General features: G+C 38.9%; 1 protein-coding gene across 7 annotated transcripts in view; it reads left to right on the top strand.

Moving 5' to 3' along the window:
- RGS22 (regulator of G protein signaling 22) overlaps nt 1-20,418 on the top strand; it is a 138,899-nt gene that overhangs the window by 99,262 nt on the left and 19,219 nt on the right. For all 7 annotated transcript variants that reach the window (XM_077270893.1, XM_077270892.1, XM_077270891.1 and 4 more), the window contains 3 exons: nt 1,597-1,759; nt 10,565-10,723; nt 11,831-11,899. In XM_077270893.1, the coding sequence (XP_077127008.1) occupies nt 1,597-1,759; nt 10,565-10,723; nt 11,831-11,899 (391 nt within the window). The remainder of the gene's footprint in view (nt 1-1,596; nt 1,760-10,564; nt 10,724-11,830; nt 11,900-20,418) is intronic.

Genomic DNA, 20,418 nt, shown 5'->3' with positions numbered 1-20,418 from the left:
AAGTTTCTGTTGGGGATAAGTTAAAAAGAACTTTGTTATGTAATGTTGTCCAGCATGGAAAGTTATGAAACTTTGAAAAATTGCCTTATTAGGAAATTTGTCTTCATTCCCATAAACAAAAAAAATGTAGATGTAAGCGGTTTCCAAACTCCTGCTTTTCCCCAATCTACAGTATGTGCCTACTATCAAGGATAACAGCCAGGGGGTGGTGTGCAGATCCCACCGCTGCCACCAGTTATCAAGGATAATATCTGGGGGGTCACACAGATCTCACCACTGTCAGCAGTCTGTCAGGAGAAAGCAACTCTACTGCCTCCAATTGTCCTGCTTCCTCCAATCGTCAAGACAATTATGCAATTGGCTCATGAGCGATGGACGAGGCCGCGGCTGCCTCCACTACTAGGCTGGTTATTGGGGATCTCATAGTGACTGTATGGTATATACACCTCTGATTTCAACGCATGGAACATATATACCCCTGTATGGTCACTGCCAGCAGCCGAATAACAATAAAAAAGGGACCACTAATAGCTGCCACTACCAATCGTTTATACAGACTGATTGCACAGATAGCGTATGGCTTCAAGGGTGCGGTTTGCAGAGCAAGGGGAACAGAGAAATTAAATTCTATATTTCTGCTTCGCCTCATTGGGGGACACAGGACCGTGGGTGTATGCTGTTGCCACTAGGAGGCTGACACTAAGTTAATACAAGCGTCCGTTTCCTGGACGCTTGTTCGTTTCTAGATTGTGTGCGGCCCCTGCTAGCCGACTCTTCCCGTGTAGGGGGAGGGTCAGATGTGCGAACACCACGATCCCCAGAAGGAACATTGAAGGATTCAAGCGACAGAGATGAGACCCACTCAGGGGGACTAAGGACACTGGGCTCAGTGTCAGTGGGGGGCTCACAGGCTTTGCAGAGTGGCGAACTCTGAGCTTTTGGAAATGCAGACTGGCAGGAGTTGCATGAAGCGAAAAAGACTAAGAGTCTTATGGGGCTTTTTAGGTGCCTGAGGCTGGGACATGATGTACTCCTATGTGCCCCCTTAATCAGGGTTCCCACAGAGGAAAGGATACTGAAAGGGAGAGAGAGAGCTAAAGCAGCACTCCTTACCCAGGTCCTGTGTCCCAGCCACAAGAATCACACCCTGCGTCACTATCCGGGCAAGCAGGAGGCTTCCTGAGCATCTGGAGGCCCTGTCAGCTTGCGACAGGGTGTAGGAAGATGGCCGACGATATTGCATGGGCAACTCTCGTTCAGAACGAGAAGCGCCAAAAATGTGGGCGGGGCCACCTGTACACATCATAAAATTATTATTCTCAAAAGCTATCTATCAGCCTGGCGTATTGGATCTAGTATTTCTTTAAGTAGGCCACAATATAGAGAGATGGTCATTAGCCCTTTTATTAAATTAAAATTGTACTATGTACAGCTTCTCTTCTTCGGTCACAATTATCACATATTTGTGTGTTCTTTCATTTCTACATAGCAGTGGTTTTATTCTGTTTTCTTGCATACAAGTTGTTGTTGTCTTTTTCTATGCCATTTTCCCTTGTTTGTTGTCAGTTTGTTCACAAAACTTTGTTCCTTTTGTAGCATGGATCTCAGATGCTGGTTGGACCTTGAACATCTCAGAAGAGGTTCACACAAAAATAAGGAGGAACGGCTAGAAGCTTCTAAGGATATAAAGGACAAATACTTAAATAAAAAATATTTCTTTGGACCTAACAGTCCGGCCACAAGTGATCAGCAGGAGCAGGTGAGACATTCCTCTTCCAAGGAACAACATGTTGCCATTGTGGTCTTCCATTTCGGAGATTAGTAGGATCTAATGATCATTAAGTATAAGTTAAAGCACCCTTGAAACAAGGATGCTGTTTGACAATTCATATGAACCAAGAATCTAAGAATGCAAAACTTAAAGGGAATGTTCATAGACGATGGATTTGCTCCTACTGTGCACTATATACCGTATGGGAATAAACATACTAGAAATAGGAGGAAACCAATATGGCTAAATAGAGCTGTAAGGGGCGCAATAAGGGACAAAAAGAAAGCATTTAGAGAATTAAAGGAAGTAGGTAGTGATGAGGCATTAAATAAATACAAAAAATTAAATAAATTCTGTAAAAAGCAAATCAAGGCAGCAAAAATTGAGACAGAGAGACTCATTGCCAGAGAGAGTAAAAATAATCCCAAAATATTCTTTAACTACATAAATAGTAAGAAACTAAAAAATGAGAGTGTTGGCCCCCTTAAAAATAGTCTGGGTGAAATAGTGGATGAGCATGAGGAAAAAGCCAATATGCTAAATGACTTTTTTTCATCAGTATTTACAAAAGAAAATACCATGGCAGACAATATGATCAGTGATAACAAAAATTCCCCATTAAATGTCACCTGCTTAACCCAGCAGGAAGTACAGCGGTGTCTAAAAATCACTAAAATTGACAAATCTCCGGGCCCGGATGGGATACACCCCCGAGTACTGCAGAAATTAAGTACAGTCATTGATAGACCATTGTTTTTAATCTTTAACCCCTTCCCGACATTTGACGTACTATCCCGTCGAGGTGGGGTGGGCCCGTATGACCGCCGACGGGATAGTACGTCATACGCGATCGGCCGCGCTCACGGGGGGAGCGCGGCCGATCGCGGCCGGGTGTCAGCTGCATATCGCAGCTGACATCCGGCACTATGTGCCAGGAGCGGTCACGGACCGCCCCCGGCACATTAACCCCCGGCACACCGCGATCAAACATGATCGCAGTGTACCGGCGGTATAGGGAAGCATCGCGCAGGGAGGGGGCTCCCTGCGGGCTTCCCTGAGACCCCCGGAGCAACGCGATGTGATCGCGTTGCTGCGAGGGTCTCCTACCTCCTTCCTGGCTGCAGGTCCCGGATCCAAGATGGCCGCGGCATCCGGGTCCTGCAGGGAAGGAGGTGGCTTACCGAGTGTCTGCTCAGAGCAGACACTTGGTAAGCCTGCAGCCCTGCACAGCAGATCGTCGATCTGGCAGAGTGCTGTGCACACTGCCAGATCAATGATCTGTGATGTCCCCCCCTGGGACAAAGTAAAAAAGTTAAAAAAAATTTTTTCCACATGTGTAAAAAAAAAAAAAAAAAAAATCCTAAATAAATAATAAAAAAAAAAAATATATTATTCCCATAAATACATTTCTTTATCTAAATAAAAAAAACAAAACAATAAAAGTACACATATTTAGTATCGCCGCGTCCGTAACGACCCAACCTATAAAACTGCCCCACTAGTTAACCCCTTCAGTAAACACCGTAAGAAAAAAAAAAAAAAAACGAGGCAAAAAACAACGCTTTATTACCATACCGCCGAACAAAAAGTGGAATAACACGCGATCAAAAAGACTGATATAAATATCCATGGTACCGCTGAAAACGTCATCTTGTCCCGCAAAAAACAAGCCGCCATACAACATTATCAGCAAAAAAATAAAAAAGTTATAGTCCTGAGAATAAAGCGATACGAAAATAATTATTTTTTCTATATTTTAGTTTTTATCGTATAAAAGCGCCAAAACATAAAAAAATGATATAAATGAGATATCGCTGTAATCGTACTGACCCGAAGAATAAAACTGCTTTATCAATTTTACCAAACGCGGAACGGTATAAACGCCTCCCCCAAAAGAAATTCATGAATAGCTGGTTTTTGGTCATTCTGCCTCACAAAAATCGGAATAAAAAGCGATCAAAAACGGTCACGTGTCCGAAAATGTTACCAATAAAAACGTCAACTCGTCCCGCAAAAAACAAGACCTCACATGACTCTGTGGAGCAAAATGTGGAAAAATTATAGGTCTCAAAATGTGGAGGCGCAAAAACTTTTTTGCTATAAAAAGCGTCGCTGGTTTCACACTTGCGTTTTTGTCTGCAGCGTTTTTTGCACAAAAAAACGCATGCGTTTTTTCCCTATATTTAACATTGAAAACGCATGCGGTTTTTTTGTACGCGTTTGGTCGCGTTTTCAAACGCATGCGTTTTTTTTCTGCATGCGTTCATTTTCAGAAATGCAACCTGCAGTATTTTCTTGCGTTTTTAAGCACATGCGTTTGTTTGCGTTAAAAACGCATGCATTTAAACACACTGAAAAGCCACCCACCACCATCAAGGTGATAAAGGGATCCAAACCCTAACCCTAACTCTACCCCTAACCTCACCCCTAACCGTTTAATGAACATTTTCTGACAGTCATAGTGCCACGTATTTCAGTGCCACGTATTTCAGTGCCACGTATTTCAGTGCCACGTGTTTCAGTGCCACGTATTTCAGTGCCACGTATCACGTATTTCAGTGCCACGTATCACGTATTTCAGTGCCACATATTTTAGTACCACGTATTTCAGTGCCACGTATTTCAGTGCCACGTATTTCAGTGCCACGTATTTCAGTGCCACGTATTTCAGTGCCACGTATCACGTATTTCAGTGCCACGTATTTCAGTGCCACGTATTTCAGTGGCACGTATTTCAGTGCCACGTATCACGTATTTCAGTGCCACGTGTTTCAGTGCCACGTATTTAAGTGCCACGTATCACGTATTTCAGTGCCACGTATTTCAGTGCCACGTATTTCAGTGCCACGTATCACGTATTTCAGTGCCACGTATTTCAGTGCCACGTATTTCAGTGCCACGTATTTCAGTGCCACGTATTTCAGTGCCACGTATCACGTATTTCAGTGCCACGTGTTTCAGTGCCACGTATTTAAGTGCCACGTATCACGTATTTCAGTGCCACGTATTTCAGTGCCACGTATTTCAGTGCCACGTATTTCAGTGCCACGTATTTCAGTGCCACGTATTTCAGTCACGTTTAGGGTTAGGGGTAGGGTTAGGGTTAGGGCTAGGGTTGGAGGTAAAGTTAGGGTTGGGGCTAAAGTTAGGGTTGGGGCTAAAGTTAGGGTTAGGGTTTGGATTACATTTACGTTTGGATTAGGGTTGGGATTAGAATTATGGGTGTGTCAGGGCTAGGGGTGTGGTTAGGGTTACCGTTGGGATTAGGGTTAGGGGTGTGTTTGGGTTAGGGTTTCAGGTAGAATTGGGGAGTTTCCACTGTCCAGGCACATCAGGGGCTCTACAAGCGCGACATGGCGTCCAATCTCAATTCCAGCCAATTCTGCGTTGAAAAAGTAAAACAGTGCTCCTTCCCTTCCGAGCTCTCCCGTGCGCCCAAAAAGGGGTTTACCCCAACATATGTGTTATCAGCGTACTCGGGACAAATTGAACAACAACTTCTGGGGTCCAAGTTCTCTTGTTATCCTTAGGAAAATAAAAATTTGGGGGGCTAAAAATCATTTTTGTGGGAAAAAAAAGATGTTTTATTTTCACGGCTCTGCGTTATAAACTGTAGTGAAACACTTGGGGGTTCAAAGTTCTCACAACACATCTAGATAAGTTCCTTGGGAGGTCTAGTTTCCAATATGGGGTCACTTGTGGGGGGTTTGTACTGTTTGGGTACATCAGGGGCTCTGCAAATGCAACGTGACGCCTGCAGACCAATCCATTTAAGGCTGCATTCCAAATGGCGCTCCTTCCCTTCCGAGCTCTGTCATGCACCCAAACAGTGGTTCCCCCCCACATATGGGGTATCAGCGTACTCAGGACAAATTGGACAACAACTTTTGGGGTCTAATTTATCCTGTTACCCTTGTGAAAATACAAAACTGGGGGCTAAAAAATCATTTTTGTGAAAAAAAAAAGAATTTTTATTTTCACGGCTTTGCGCTATAAACTTTAGTGAAACACTTGGGGGTTCAAAGTTCTCAAAACACATCTAGATAAGTTCTTTGGGAGGTCTAGTTTCCAATATGGGGTCACTTGTGGGGGGTTTGTACTGTTTGGGTACATCAGGGGCTCTGCAAATGCAACGTGACGGCTGCTGACCAATCCATTTAAGTCTGCATTCCAAATAGCGCTCCTTCCCTTCCGAGCTCTGTCATGCGCCCAAACAGTGGTTCCCCCCCACATATGGGGTATCAGCGTACTCAGGACAAATTGGAAAACAAATTTTGGGGTCCAATTTATTCTGTTACCCTTGTAAAAATACAAAGCTGGGTGCTAAAAAATCATTTTTGAGAAAAAAAATAAAAATTATTTTCACGGCTCTGCGTTATAATCTGTAGTGAAACACTTGGGGGTTCAAAGCTCTCAAAACACATCTAGATAAGTTCCTTAGGGGGTCTACTTTCCAAAATGGTGTCACTTGTAGGGAGTTTCAATGTTTAGGCACATCAGGGGCTCTCCAAACGCAACATGGCGTCCCATCTCAATTCCAGTCAATTTTGCATTGAAAAGTCAAATGGCGCTCCTTCCCTTCCAAGCTCTGCCATGCGCCCAAACAATGGTTTACACCCACATATGGGGTATCAGCGTACTCAGGACAAATTGCACAACATTTTTTGGGGTCCAATTTCTTCTCTTACCCTTGGGAAAATAAAAAATTGGGGGCGAAAAGATCATTTTTGTGAAAAAATATGATTTTTTATTTTTACGGCTCTGCATTATAAACTTCTGTGAAGCACTTGGTGGGTCAAAGTGCTCACCACACATCAAGATAAGTTCCTTAGGGGGTCTACTTTCCAAAATGGTGTCACTTGTAGGGGGTTTCAGTGTTTAGGCACATCAGGGGCTCTCCAAACGCAACATGGCGTCCCATCTCAATTCCAGTCAATTTTGCATTGAAAAGTCAAATGGCGCTCCTTCCCTTCCAAGCTCTACCATGCGCCCAAACAATGGTTTACACCCACATATGGGGTATCAGCGTACTCAGGACAAATTGCACAACATTTTTTGGGGTCCAATTTCTTCTCTTACCCTTGGGAAAATAAAAAATTGGGGGCAAAAAGATCATTTTTGTGAAAAAATATGATTTTTTATTTTTACGGCTCTGCATTATAAACTTCTGTGAAGCACTTGGTGGGTCAAAGTGCTCACCACACATCTAGATAAGTTCCTTAGGGGGTCTACTTTCCAAAATGGTGTCACTTGTAGGGAGTTTCAATGTTTAGGCACATCAGGGGCTCTCCAAACGCAACATGGCGTCCCATCTCAATTCCAGTCAATTTTGCATTGAAAAGTCAAATGGCGCTCCTTCCCTTCCAAGCTCTGCCATGCGCCCAAACAATGGTTTACACCCACATATGGGGTATCATCGTACTCAGGACAAATTGCACAACATTTTTTGGGGTCCAATTTCTTCTCTTACCCTTGGGAAAATAAAAAATTGGGGGCAAAAAGATCATTTTTGTGAAAAAATATGATTTTTTATTTTTACGGCTCTGCATTATAAACTTCTGTGAAGCACTTGGTGGGTCAAAGTGCTCACCACACATCAAGATAAGTTCCTTAGGGGGTCTACTTTCCAAAATGGTGTCACTTGTAGGGGGTTTCAGTGTTTAGGCACATCAGGGGCTCTCCAAACGCAACATGGCGTCCCATCTCAATTCCAGTCAATTTTGCATTGAAAAGTCAAATGGCGCTCCTTTCCTTCCGAGCTCTGCCATACGCCCAAACAGTGGTTTACCCTCACATATGGGGTATCAGCGTACTCAGGACAAATTGTACAACAACTTTGGGGGTCCATTTTCTCCTGTTACCCTTGGTAAAATAAAACAAATTGGAGCTGAAATAAATTGTGTGTGAAAAAAAGTTAAATGCTCATTTTTATTTAAACATTCAAAAAATTCCTGTGAAACACCTGAAGGGTTAATAAACTTCTTGAATGTGGTTTTGAGCACCTTGAGGGGTGCAGTTTTTAGAATGGTGTCACACTTGAGTATTTTCTATCATATAGACCCCTCAAAATGACTTCAAATGAGATGTGGTCCCTAAAAAAAAATGGTGTTGTAAAAATGAGAAATTGCTGGTCAACTTTTAACCCTTATAACTCCGTCACAAAAAAAAATTTTGGTTCCAAAATTGTACTGATGTAAAGTAGACATGTGGGAAATGTTACTTATTAAGTATTTTGCGTGACATATGTCTGTGATTTAAGGGCATAAAAATTCAAAGTTGGAAAATTGCGAAATTTTCAAAATTTTCGCCAAATATTCGTTTTTTTCACAAATAAATGCAAGTTATATCGAATAAATTTTACCACTAACATGAAGTACAATATGTCACGAGAAAACAATGTCAGAATCGCCAAGATCCGTCAAAGCGTTCCAGAGTTATAGCCTCATAAAGGGACAGTGGTCAGAATTGTAAAAATTGGCCCGGTCATTAACGTGCAAACCACCCTTGGGGGTGAAGGGGTTAAAGACTCCATAATAACAGGGTCTGTACCACAGGACTGGCGTATAGCAAATGTGGTGCCAATATTCAAAAAGGGGACAAAAACTGAACTCGGAAATTATAGGCCAGTAAGCTTAACCTCTACTGTGGGTAAAATCCTGGAGGGCATTCTAAGGGATACTATACTGGAGTATCTGAAGAGGAATAACCTCATGACCCAGTATCAGCACGGGTTTACTAGGGACCGTTCATGTCAGACTAATTTGATCAGCTTCTATGAAGAGGTAAGTTCCGGACAGGACCAAGGGAACCCAGTAGATGTAGTGTATATGGACTTTTCTAAAGCTTTTGATACGGTGCCACACATAAGGTTGATACATAAAATGAGAATAATGGGGATAGGGGAAAATATGTGTAAGTGGGTTGAGAGCTGGCTCAGGGATAGGAAACAAAGGGTGGTTATTAATGGAGCACACTCGGACTGGTTCGTGGTTAGCAGTGGGGTACCACAGGGGTCAGTATTGGGCCCTCTTTTTTTAACATATTTATTAATGACCTTGTAGGGGGCATTCAGAGTAGAATTTCAATATTTGCAGATGACACTAAACTCGGCAGGGAAATCATTACAGGGGAGGACAATTTTATATTACAGGATGATTTATGTAAACTAGAAGCTCGGGCTGATAAATGGCAAATGAGCTTTAATGGGGATAAATGTAAGGTCATGCACTTGGGTAGAAGTAATAAGATGTATAACTATGTGCTTAATTCTAAAACTCTGGGCAAAACCGTCAATGAAAAAGACCTGGGTGTATGGGTGGATGACAAACTCATATTCAGTGGCCAGTGTCAGGCAGCTGCTACAAAGGCAAATAAAATAATGGGATGTATTAAAAGAGGCATAGATGCTCATGAGGAGAACATAATTTTACCTCTATACAAGTCACTAGTGCGACCACACTTAGAATACTGTGCACAGTTCTGGTCTCCGGTGTATAAGAAAGACATAGCTGAACTAGAGCGGGTGCAGAGAAGAGCGACCAAGGTTATTAGAGGACTGGGAGGTCTGCAATACCAAGATAGGTTATTACACTTGGGGCTATTTAGTTTGGAAAAACGAAGACTAAGGGGTGATCTTATGTTAATGTATAAGTATATGAGGGGACAGTACAAAGACCTTTCTGATGATCTTTTTAATCATAGACCTGAGACAGGGACAAGGGGGCATCCTCTACGTCTGGAGGAAAAAAGGTTTAAGCATAATAACAGACGCGGATTCTTTACTGTAAGAGCAGTGAGACTATGGAACTCTCTGCCGTATGATGTTGTAATGAGTGATTCATTACTTAAATTTAAGAGGGGACTGGATACCTTTCTGGAAAAGTATAATGTTACAGGGTATATACACTAGATTCCTTGATAGGGTGTTGATCCTGGGAACTAGTCTGATTGCCGTATGTGGAGTCGGGAAGGAATTTTTTTCCCCAATGTGGAGTTTACTCTTTGCCACATGGTTTTTTTTTGCCTTCCTCTGGATCAACATGTTAGGGCATGTTAGGTTAGGATATGGGTTGAACTAGATGGACTTAAAGTCTTCTTTCAACCTTAATAACTATGTAACTATGATAGTAAAAATCACCGCATATCCATCAGAAATGTAATTATTAAGTCATTTAATTAAATTAAATCAAAACAGACTTTCGGAGAGACACAACCAGGAGTATTGTTGGTGAGGTATCTGTATGACAGCTAGCGACTATCCAACTAATTCGAATAGGACCCATGTAAGAAATAGGACCCATGTAAGATATCCACTGACATCGTACCATTATCTCTGCAACTGTACCATCCAATGCGTGGTTGCGTCTTTCCACACCCAATGACAGATCGGCACAAGAGTATGGCTGGAGAGACACATGAAATAAAATGAATATACATACTTTAACCTGAGCCCTTTGATGTCTGTGACAGCCTCTGCTAGAGCTGTTAACCCCATCACCATTCTAAACCAAAAAATTAGGTCCTGACCTCTAACCTACCTTTCACTTGCAGGACATTTGGTATTAATTCACAACTACCCTAAGAAACCACAAATATTCCCTAAAGTATTCCCAAGATGACTAGTTATTAACCCCTAACCACTTCTAGGAATACTTTCACTAACCCCTACCTTACCCTACCCTATGTAAAATAAAAAAGTCCAATGTTTTTACGTGTAGCAGCAAAATGAGTAAAATTAGTATAAATCTTGCCCTGGACACCAACAAATAAAGAAATGCATGTTTTATTTCCCAGGTCATGATGCTGGCGGGAGGCTGGGGTAAGCTTCTACATGATCGTCTGCCATTAATCGTCATAACTGAGATACAGAAATACGTCCGTATGAGGATCGAGAAGAAATGGCTACCCTTGTATCTGGCAACTGAAGAATTTAGAGAACGCCGGAAACGTAAAGTAGGATCAGCATCTTATCCTTTGTTATTGAGACATGAAATTATGACTCAACTTTTTAAAGATGAATTAGGAAAAGTGGTGCAGTGTTTTTTTTTCTAATCACTGTTGCTTTTATATAGAGAAGATTAATGATTGCAAAGCAAAACTATATAAAAAAGGAAAGAAGACAAATACGAGAGATAAACAAGAATTGGTAAACACACTATTGACACATATTGACCCATTGACACATTTTCATCCTCCCTCATAGCCTTAGTTCTTCGCTCCAAGCCTTGAGAGGTAGAGGGACATCTCACTCCTTTCATCCTAAACCTGCATTCTAACAAAATCTGCCTTCCAGAAGTCATTCTCAGCTTCGATCTCCAGTAGTGTACCATTGTCTTGCTTCTCAGCTTTATGCTGGCCAGGGGATGGTGCACCCCTGATGACTGACTGTTTGGACCAGTCGCATAGCTGAGCTATAAGCTATAAAATTAATAATCCCTCTGTTCTCGAGAACGTTGCTCATTTTTTAATAAAAGGTACGGTAAGGTGCAAAGCTATTTGTTTTCAGAAGCACTTTGCAATTTTACCCATTCACAAAGGTGAGGCAACCCCTTTGACACAAACTCGAATTCTGCAGTATGTGAGATTAATTAGAGATGAGAATTTCTCTGGACTTCTTGGCAAAAATGTCAGTAGCCAGAAATGACTATGACCAATAGATTGTATTTATTCGAATACACACACTTCACATAGCCGTTGTACCAACGATGGTTCAGCCGATCGTTCGGATGGCAGTTACGACCCCGGACTCTCCCTGACACAGAAGCACTCACTCAACCGAGCTTTCCCGTTTTCTCTATGAGAAGGCCCTTGTCAAACTTTTTTGGTGGTGGCTTATCTCTTGTACAACAAGAAGATTGGCAGTTTGGAATCAGACATGCCAGATCCTTATCTCCGATGACAATTTTCTTTCAGAGGAAAGTCGGGGACCCCAATACATGTTAGACTGTCAGCCGAACCCATCGACATTGGCACATCCAGCCGCTTTTAGTCTAGTGTCTAGGGGGGTCTTCAATGGGTTAATCTATAAATATTTACTTGGTTTATGTGTTTTTCCTCCAGTCACAGATGAAAGATGTGGTGGAAGATGTCCTATTCCAAACAAATAAGAAGAAGTTGGGAGTATGGAAGGTAAATATACTTGACTTCTAAATCTAGGCCGTTCCTCGCTATACTTCCTTGTTTTCCACAGCTTCTTTCAGTTGCTTGATGTTAATTCCTGTATCATTCTTAATAGTGTCCAGCCAACGGGCCTTCAGTCTCCAATTTCTTTTTAGCATTGTCCATTCTGAGCAGCATCTCTTTCTTTTCCCCTCAAGACATATCCAAAATAAATCAGTTTCCATCTGATGATCTTGAAAAAAAATTATACTTATTGCTTTATTTCATCTATACATTTTGTCATATCGTATTTTTTATTTTTAGTTATTGCATTTGTAAGGTGCAAAATGCATGAAAGGGTATTTTATTTGTTTAATCTGTGACACTTGTGTATAAGAAATTACTAATTTTCTTCAATGACAACTATGTACAGAAAATTACTCATTTTTTTATGTCTTTGATAATTATGTATAGGGGATTACTCATTTTCTTTTATCTGTGACAAATATGTATGGGGATTACCGTACTCATTTTCTTCTGTGACTGCTATGTATAGGGGATTACTAATTTTCTTCTATCTGTGACTATGTATAGGGGATTACTCATTTTCTTCTATCTGTGACTATGTATAGGGGATTACTAATTTTCTTCTGTGACTGCTATGTATAGGGGATTACTAATTTTCTTCTGTGACTGCTATGTATAGGGGATTACTAATTTTCTTCTGTGACTGCTATGTATATGGGATTACTCATTTTCTTCTATCTGTGACTATGTATAGGGGATTACTCATTATCTTCTATCTGTGACTATGTATAGGGGATTACTCATTTTCTTCTGTGACTGCTATGTATAGGGGATTACTCATTATCTTCTATCTGTGACTATGTATAGGGGATTACTCATTATCTTCTATCTGTGACTATGTATAGGGGATTACTCATTTTCTTCTATCTGTGACTATGTATAGGGGATTACTCATTATCTTCTATCTGTGACTATGTATAGGGGATTACTCATTTTCTTCTGTGACTGCTATGTATAGGGGATTACTCATTATCTTCTATCTGTGACTATGTATAGGGGATTACTCATTATCTTCTATCTGTGACTATGTATAGGGGATTACTCATTTTCTTCTATCTGTGACTATGTATAGGGGATTACTTATTTTCTTATGTGACTGCTATGTATAGGGGATTACTCATTTTCTTCTATCTGTGACTATGTATAGGGAATTACTTATTTTCTTCTGTGACTCCTATGTATAGGGGATTACTCATTTTCTTCTATCTGTGACTATGTATAGGGAATTACTTATTTTCTTCTATCTGTGACTATGTATAGGGGATTACTCATTTTCTTTTATCTGTGACAATTATGTATAGGGAATTACTCATTTTCTTCTATCTGTGACTATGTATAGGGGATTACTTATTTTCTTCTATCTGTGACTGCTATGTATAAGGGGTTACTCATTTTCTTCTATCTGTGACAATTATGTATAGGGGATTACTCATTTTCTTCTATCTGTGACTATGTATAGGGGATTACTCATTATCTTCTATCTGTGACTGCTATGTATAGGGGATTACTCATTTTCTTCTATCTGTGACTATGTATAGGGAATTACTCATTTTCTTCTATCTGTTACTATGTATAGGGGATTACTCATTTTCTTCTATCTGTGACTGCTATGTATAGGGGATTACTCATTTTCTTCTATCTGTGACTGCTATGTATAGGGGATTACTCATTTTCTTCTATCTGTGACTGCTATGTATAGGGGATTACTCATTTTCTTCTATCTGTGACTATGTATAGGGGATTACTCATTTTCTTCTATCTGTGACTATGTATAGGGGATTACTAATTTTCTTCTGTGACTGCTATGTATAGGGGATTACTAATTTTCTTCTGTGACTGCTATGTATATGGGATTACTCATTTTCTTCTATCTGTGACTATGTATAGGGGATTACTCATTATCTTCTATCTGTGACTATGTATAGGGGATTACTCATTTTCTTCTGTGACTGCTATGTATAGGGGATTACTCATTATCTTCTATCTGTGACTATGTATAGGGGATTACTCATTATCTTCTATCTGTGACTATGTATAGGGGATTACTCATTTTCTTCTATCTGTGACTATGTATAGGGGATTACTTATTTTCTTATGTGACTGCTATGTATAGGGGATTACTCATTTTCTTCTATCTGTGACTATGTATAGGGAATTACTTATTTTCTTCTGTGACTCCTATGTATAGGGGATTACTCATTTTCTTCTATCTGTGACTATGTATAGGGAATTACTTATTTTCTTCTATCTGTGACTATGTATAGGGGATTACTCATTTTCTTTTATCTGTGACAATTATGTATAGGGAATTACTCATTTTCTTCTATCTGTGACTATGTATAGGGGATTACTCATTATCTTCTATCTGTGACTGCTATGTATAGGGAATTACTCATTTTCTTCTATCTGTGACTATGTATAGGGAATTACTCATTTTCTTCTATCTGTTACTATGTATAGGGGATTACTCATTTTCTTCTATCTGTGACTGCTATGTATAGGGGATTACCGTACTCATTTTCTTCTATCTGTGACTGCTATGTATAGGGGATTACTCATTTTCTTCTATCTGTGACTGCTATGTATAGGGGATTACTCATTTTCTTCTATCTGTGACTATGTATAGGGGATTACTCATTTTATTCTGTGACTGCTATGTATAGGGGATTACTCATTTTCTTCTGTGACTGCTATGTATAGGGGATTATCATTATCTTCTATCTGTGACTATGTATAGGGGATTACTCATTTTCTTCTATCTGTGACTATGTATAGGGGATTACTTATTTTCTTCTGTGACTGCTATGTATAGGGGATTACTCATTATCTTCTATCTGTGACTATGTATAGGGGATTACTCATTTTCTTCTATCTGTGACTATGTATAGGGGATTACTCATTTTCTTCTGTGACTGCTATGTATAGGGGATTACTCATTTTCTTCTGTGACTGCTATGTATAGGGGATTACTCATTTTCTTCTATCTGTGACTATGTATAGGGGATTACTTATTTTCTTCTATCTGTGACTGCTATGTATAGGGGATTACTAATTTTCTTCTATCTGTGACTATGTATAGGGGATTACTCATTTTCTTCTATCTGTGACTATGTATAGGGGATTACTCATTTTCTTCTGTGACTGCTATGTATAGGGGATTACTCATTATCTTCTATCTGTGACTATGTATAGGGGATTACTCATTATCTTCTATCTGTGACTATGTATAGGGGATTACTCATTTTCTTCTATCTGTGACAATTATGTATAGGGAATTACTCATTTTCTTCTATCTGTGACTATGTATAGGGGATTACTCATTTTCTTCTATCTGTGACTGCTATGTATAGGGGATTACTCATTTTCTTCTGTGACTGCTATGTATAGGGGATTACTCATTATCTTCTATCTGTGACTATGTATAGGGGATTACTCATTTTCTTCTATCTGTGACTATGTATAGGGGATTACTTATTTTCTTCTATCTGTGACTGCTAAGTATAGGGGATTACTCATTTTCTTCTATCTGTGACAATTATGTATAGGGAATTACTCATTTTCTTCTATCTGTGACTATGTATAGGGGATTACTCATTTTCTTCTATCTGTGACTATGTATAGGGGATTACTCATTTTCTTCTGTGACTGCTATGTATAGGGGATTACTCATTATCTTCTATCTGTGACTATGTATAGGGGATTACTCATTTTCTTCTATCTGTGACTATGTATAGGGGATTACTCATTATCTTCTATCTGTGACAATTATGTATAGGGAATTACTCATTTTCTTCTATCTGTGACTATGTATAGGGGATTACTTATTTTCTTATGTGACTGCTATGTATAGGGGATTACTCATTTTCTTCTATATGTTACTATGTATAGGGGATTACTCATTTTCTTCTATCTGTTACTATGTATAGGGGATTACTCATTTTCTTCTATCTGTGACTGCTATGTATAAGGGATTACTCATTTTCTTCTATCTGTGACTGCTATGTATAGGGGATTACCGTACTCATTTTCTTCTATCTGTGACTGCTATGTATGGGGGATTACTCATTATCTTCTATCTGTGACTGCTATGTATAGGGGATTACTCATTATCTTCTATCTGTGACTGCTATGTATAGGGGATTACTCATTTTCTTCTGTGACTGCTATGTATAGGGGATTACTCATTTTCTTCTGTGACTGCTATGTATAGGGGATTACTCATTATCTTCTATCTGTGACTATGTATAGGGGATTACTTATTTTCTACTATCTGTGACTGCTATGTATAGGGAATTACTCATTTTCTTCTATCTGTGACTATGTATAGGGGATTACTCATTTTCTTCTATCTGTGACTATGTATAGGGGATTACTCATTTTCTTCTATATGTTACTATGTATAGGGGATTACTCATTTTCTTCTATCTGTTACTATGTATAGGGGATTACTCATTTTCTTCTATCTGTGACTGCTATGTATAGGGGATTACTCATTTTCTTCTATCTGTGACTGCTATGTATAGGGGATTACCGTACTCATTTTCTTCTATCTGTGACTGCTATGTATAGGGGATTACTCATTTTCTTCTATATGTTACTATGTATAGGGGATTACTCATTTTCTTCTATCTGTTACTATGTATAGGGGATTACTCATTTTCTTCTATCTGTGACTGCTATGTATAGGGGATTACTCATTTTCTTCTATCTGTGACTGCTATGTATAGGGGATTACCGTACTCATTTTCTTCTATCTGTGACTGCTATGTATAGGGGATTACCGTACTCATTTTCTTCTATCTGTGACTGCTATGTATAGGGGATTACTCATTATCTTCTATCTGTGACTGCTATGTATAGGGGATTACTCATTATCTTCTATCTGTGACTATGTATAGGGGATTACTCATTTTCTTCTGTGACTGCTATGTATAGGGGATTACTCATTTTCTTCTGTGACTGCTATGTATAGGGGATTACTCATTATCTTCTATCTGTGACTATGTATAGGGGATTACTTATTTTCTACTATCTGTGACTGCTATGTATAGGGAATTACTCATTTTCTTCTATCTGTGACTATGTATAGGGGATTACTTATTTTCTTATGTGACTGCTATGTATAAGGGATTACTCATTTTCTTCTATCTGTTACTATGTATAGGGGATTACTCATTTTCTTCTATCTGTTACTATGTATAGGGGATTACTCATTTTCTTCTATCTGTGACTGCTATGTATAGGGGATTACTCATTTTCTTCTATCTGTGACTGCTATGTATAGGGGATTACCGTACTCATTTTCTTCTATCTGTGACTGCTATGTATAGGGGATTACTCATTTTCTTCTATCTGTGACTATGTATAGGGGATTACTCATTTTCTTCTGTGACTGCTATGTATAGGGGATTACTCATTTTCTTCTATCTGTGACTATGTATAGGGGATTACTCATTTTCTTCTATCTGTGACTATGTATAGGGGATTACTCATTTTCTTCTGTGACTGCTATGTATAGGGGATTACTCATTATCTTCTATCTGTGACTATGTATAGGGGATTACTAATTTTCTTCTATCTGTGACTATGTATAGGGGATTACTTATTTTCTTCTATCTGTGACTGCTATGTATAGGGGATTACTCATTTTCTTCTATCTGTGACAATTATGTATAGGGAATTACTCATTTTCTTCTATCTGTGACTATGTATAGGGGATTACTTATTTTCTTCTATCTGTGACTGCTATGTATAGGGGATTACTCATTATCTTCTATCTGTGACAATTATGTATAGGGAATTACTCATTTTCTTCTATCTGTGACTGCTAAGTATAGGGGATTACTCATTTTCTTCTATCTGTGACAATTATGTATAGGGAATTACTCATTTTCTTCTATCTGTGACTATGTATAGGGGATTACTCATTTTCTTCTATCTGTGACTATGTATAGGGGATTACTCATTTTCTTCTGTGACTGCTATGTATAGGGGATTACTCATTATCTTCTATCTGTGACTATGTATAGGGGATTACTCATTTTCTTCTATCTGTGACTATGTATAGGGGATTACTCATTATCTTCTATCTGTGACAATTATGTATAGGGAATTACTCATTTTCTTCTATCTGTGACTATGTATAGGGGATTACTTATTTTCTTATGTGACTGCTATGTATAGGGGATTACTCATTTTCTTCTATATGTTACTATGTATAGGGGATTACTCATTTTCTTCTATCTGTTACTATGTATAGGGGATTACTCATTTTCTTCTATCTGTGACTGCTATGTATAAGGGATTACTCATTTTCTTCTATCTGTGACTGCTATGTATAGGGGATTACCGTACTCATTTTCTTCTATCTGTGACTGCTATGTATGGGGGATTACTCATTATCTTCTATCTGTGACTGCTATGTATAGGGGATTACTCATTATCTTCTATCTGTGACTGCTATGTATAGGGGATTACTCATTTTCTTCTGTGACTGCTATGTATAGGGGATTACTCATTTTCTTCTGTGACTGCTATGTATAGGGGATTACTCATTATCTTCTATCTGTGACTATGTATAGGGGATTACTTATTTTCTACTATCTGTGACTGCTATGTATAGGGAATTACTCATTTTCTTCTATCTGTGACTATGTATAGGGGATTACTCATTTTCTTCTATCTGTGACTATGTATAGGGGATTACTCATTTTCTTCTATATGTTACTATGTATAGGGGATTACTCATTTTCTTCTATCTGTTACTATGTATAGGGGATTACTCATTTTCTTCTATCTGTGACTGCTATGTATAGGGGATTACTCATTTTCTTCTATCTGTGACTGCTATGTATAGGGGATTACCGTACTCATTTTCTTCTATCTGTGACTGCTATGTATAGGGGATTACTCATTTTCTTCTATATGTTACTATGTATAGGGGATTACTCATTTTCTTCTATCTGTTACTATGTATAGGGGATTACTCATTTTCTTCTATCTGTGACTGCTATGTATAGGGGATTACTCATTTTCTTCTATCTGTGACTGCTATGTATAGGGGATTACCGTACTCATTTTCTTCTATCTGTGACTGCTATGTATAGGGGATTACCGTACTCATTTTCTTCTATCTGTGACTGCTATGTATAGGGGATTACTCATTATCTTCTATCTGTGACTGCTATGTATAGGGGATTACTCATTATCTTCTATCTGTGACTATGTATAGGGGATTACTCATTTTCTTCTGTGACTGCTATGTATAGGGGATTACTCATTTTCTTCTGTGACTGCTATGTATAGGGGATTACTCATTATCTTCTATCTGTGACTATGTATAGGGGATTACTTATTTTCTACTATCTGTGACTGCTATGTATAGGGAATTACTCATTTTCTTCTATCTGTGACTATGTATAGGGGATTACTTATTTTCTTATGTGACTGCTATGTATAAGGGATTACTCATTTTCTTCTATCTGTTACTATGTATAGGGGATTACTCATTTTCTTCTATCTGTTACTATGTATAGGGGATTACTCATTTTCTTCTATCTGTGACTGCTATGTATAGGGGATTACTCATTTTCTTCTATCTGTGACTGCTATGTATAGGGGATTACCGTACTCATTTTCTTCTATCTGTGACTGCTATGTATAGGGGATTACTCATTTTCTTCTATCTGTGACTATGTATAGGGGATTACTCATTTTCTTCTGTGACTGCTATGTATAGGGGATTACTCATTTTCTTCTATCTGTGACTATGTATAGGGGATTACTCATTTTCTTCTATCTGTGACTGCTATGTATAGGGGATTACCGTACTCATTTTCTTCTATCTGTGACTGCTATGTATAGGGGATTACTCATTATCTTCTATCTGTGACTGCTATGTATAGGGGATTACTCATTATCTTCTATCTGTGACTATGTATAGGGGATTACTCATTTTCTTCTGTGACTGCTATGTATAGGGGATTACTCATTTTCTTCTGTGACTGCTATGTATAGGGGATTACTCATTATCTTCTATCTGTGACTATGTATAGGGGATTACTTATTTTCTACTATCTGTGACTGCTATGTATAGGGAATTACTCATTTTCTTCTATCTGTGACTATGTATAGGGGATTACTTATTTTCTTATGTGACTGCTATGTATAAGGGATTACTCATTTTCTTCTATCTGTTACTATGTATAGGGGATTACTCATTTTCTTCTATCTGTTACTATGTATAGGGGATTACTCATTTTCTTCTATCTGTGACTGCTATGTATAGGGGATTACTCATTTTCTTCTATCTGTGACTGCTATGTATAGGGGATTACCGTACTCATTTTCTTCTATCTGTGACTGCTATGTATAGGGGATTACTCATTTTCTTCTATCTGTGACTATGTATAGGGGATTACTCATTTTCTTCTGTGACTGCTATGTATAGGGGATTACTCATT

This window comes from Ranitomeya variabilis, chromosome 6 (assembly GCF_051348905.1).
Source record: "Ranitomeya variabilis isolate aRanVar5 chromosome 6, aRanVar5.hap1, whole genome shotgun sequence".
Taxonomy (NCBI): Eukaryota; Metazoa; Chordata; class Amphibia; order Anura; family Dendrobatidae; genus Ranitomeya; species Ranitomeya variabilis.
The sequence above is the reverse complement of the archived record's forward strand: the minus strand, read 5'-3'. Positions and strand labels throughout refer to the sequence as shown.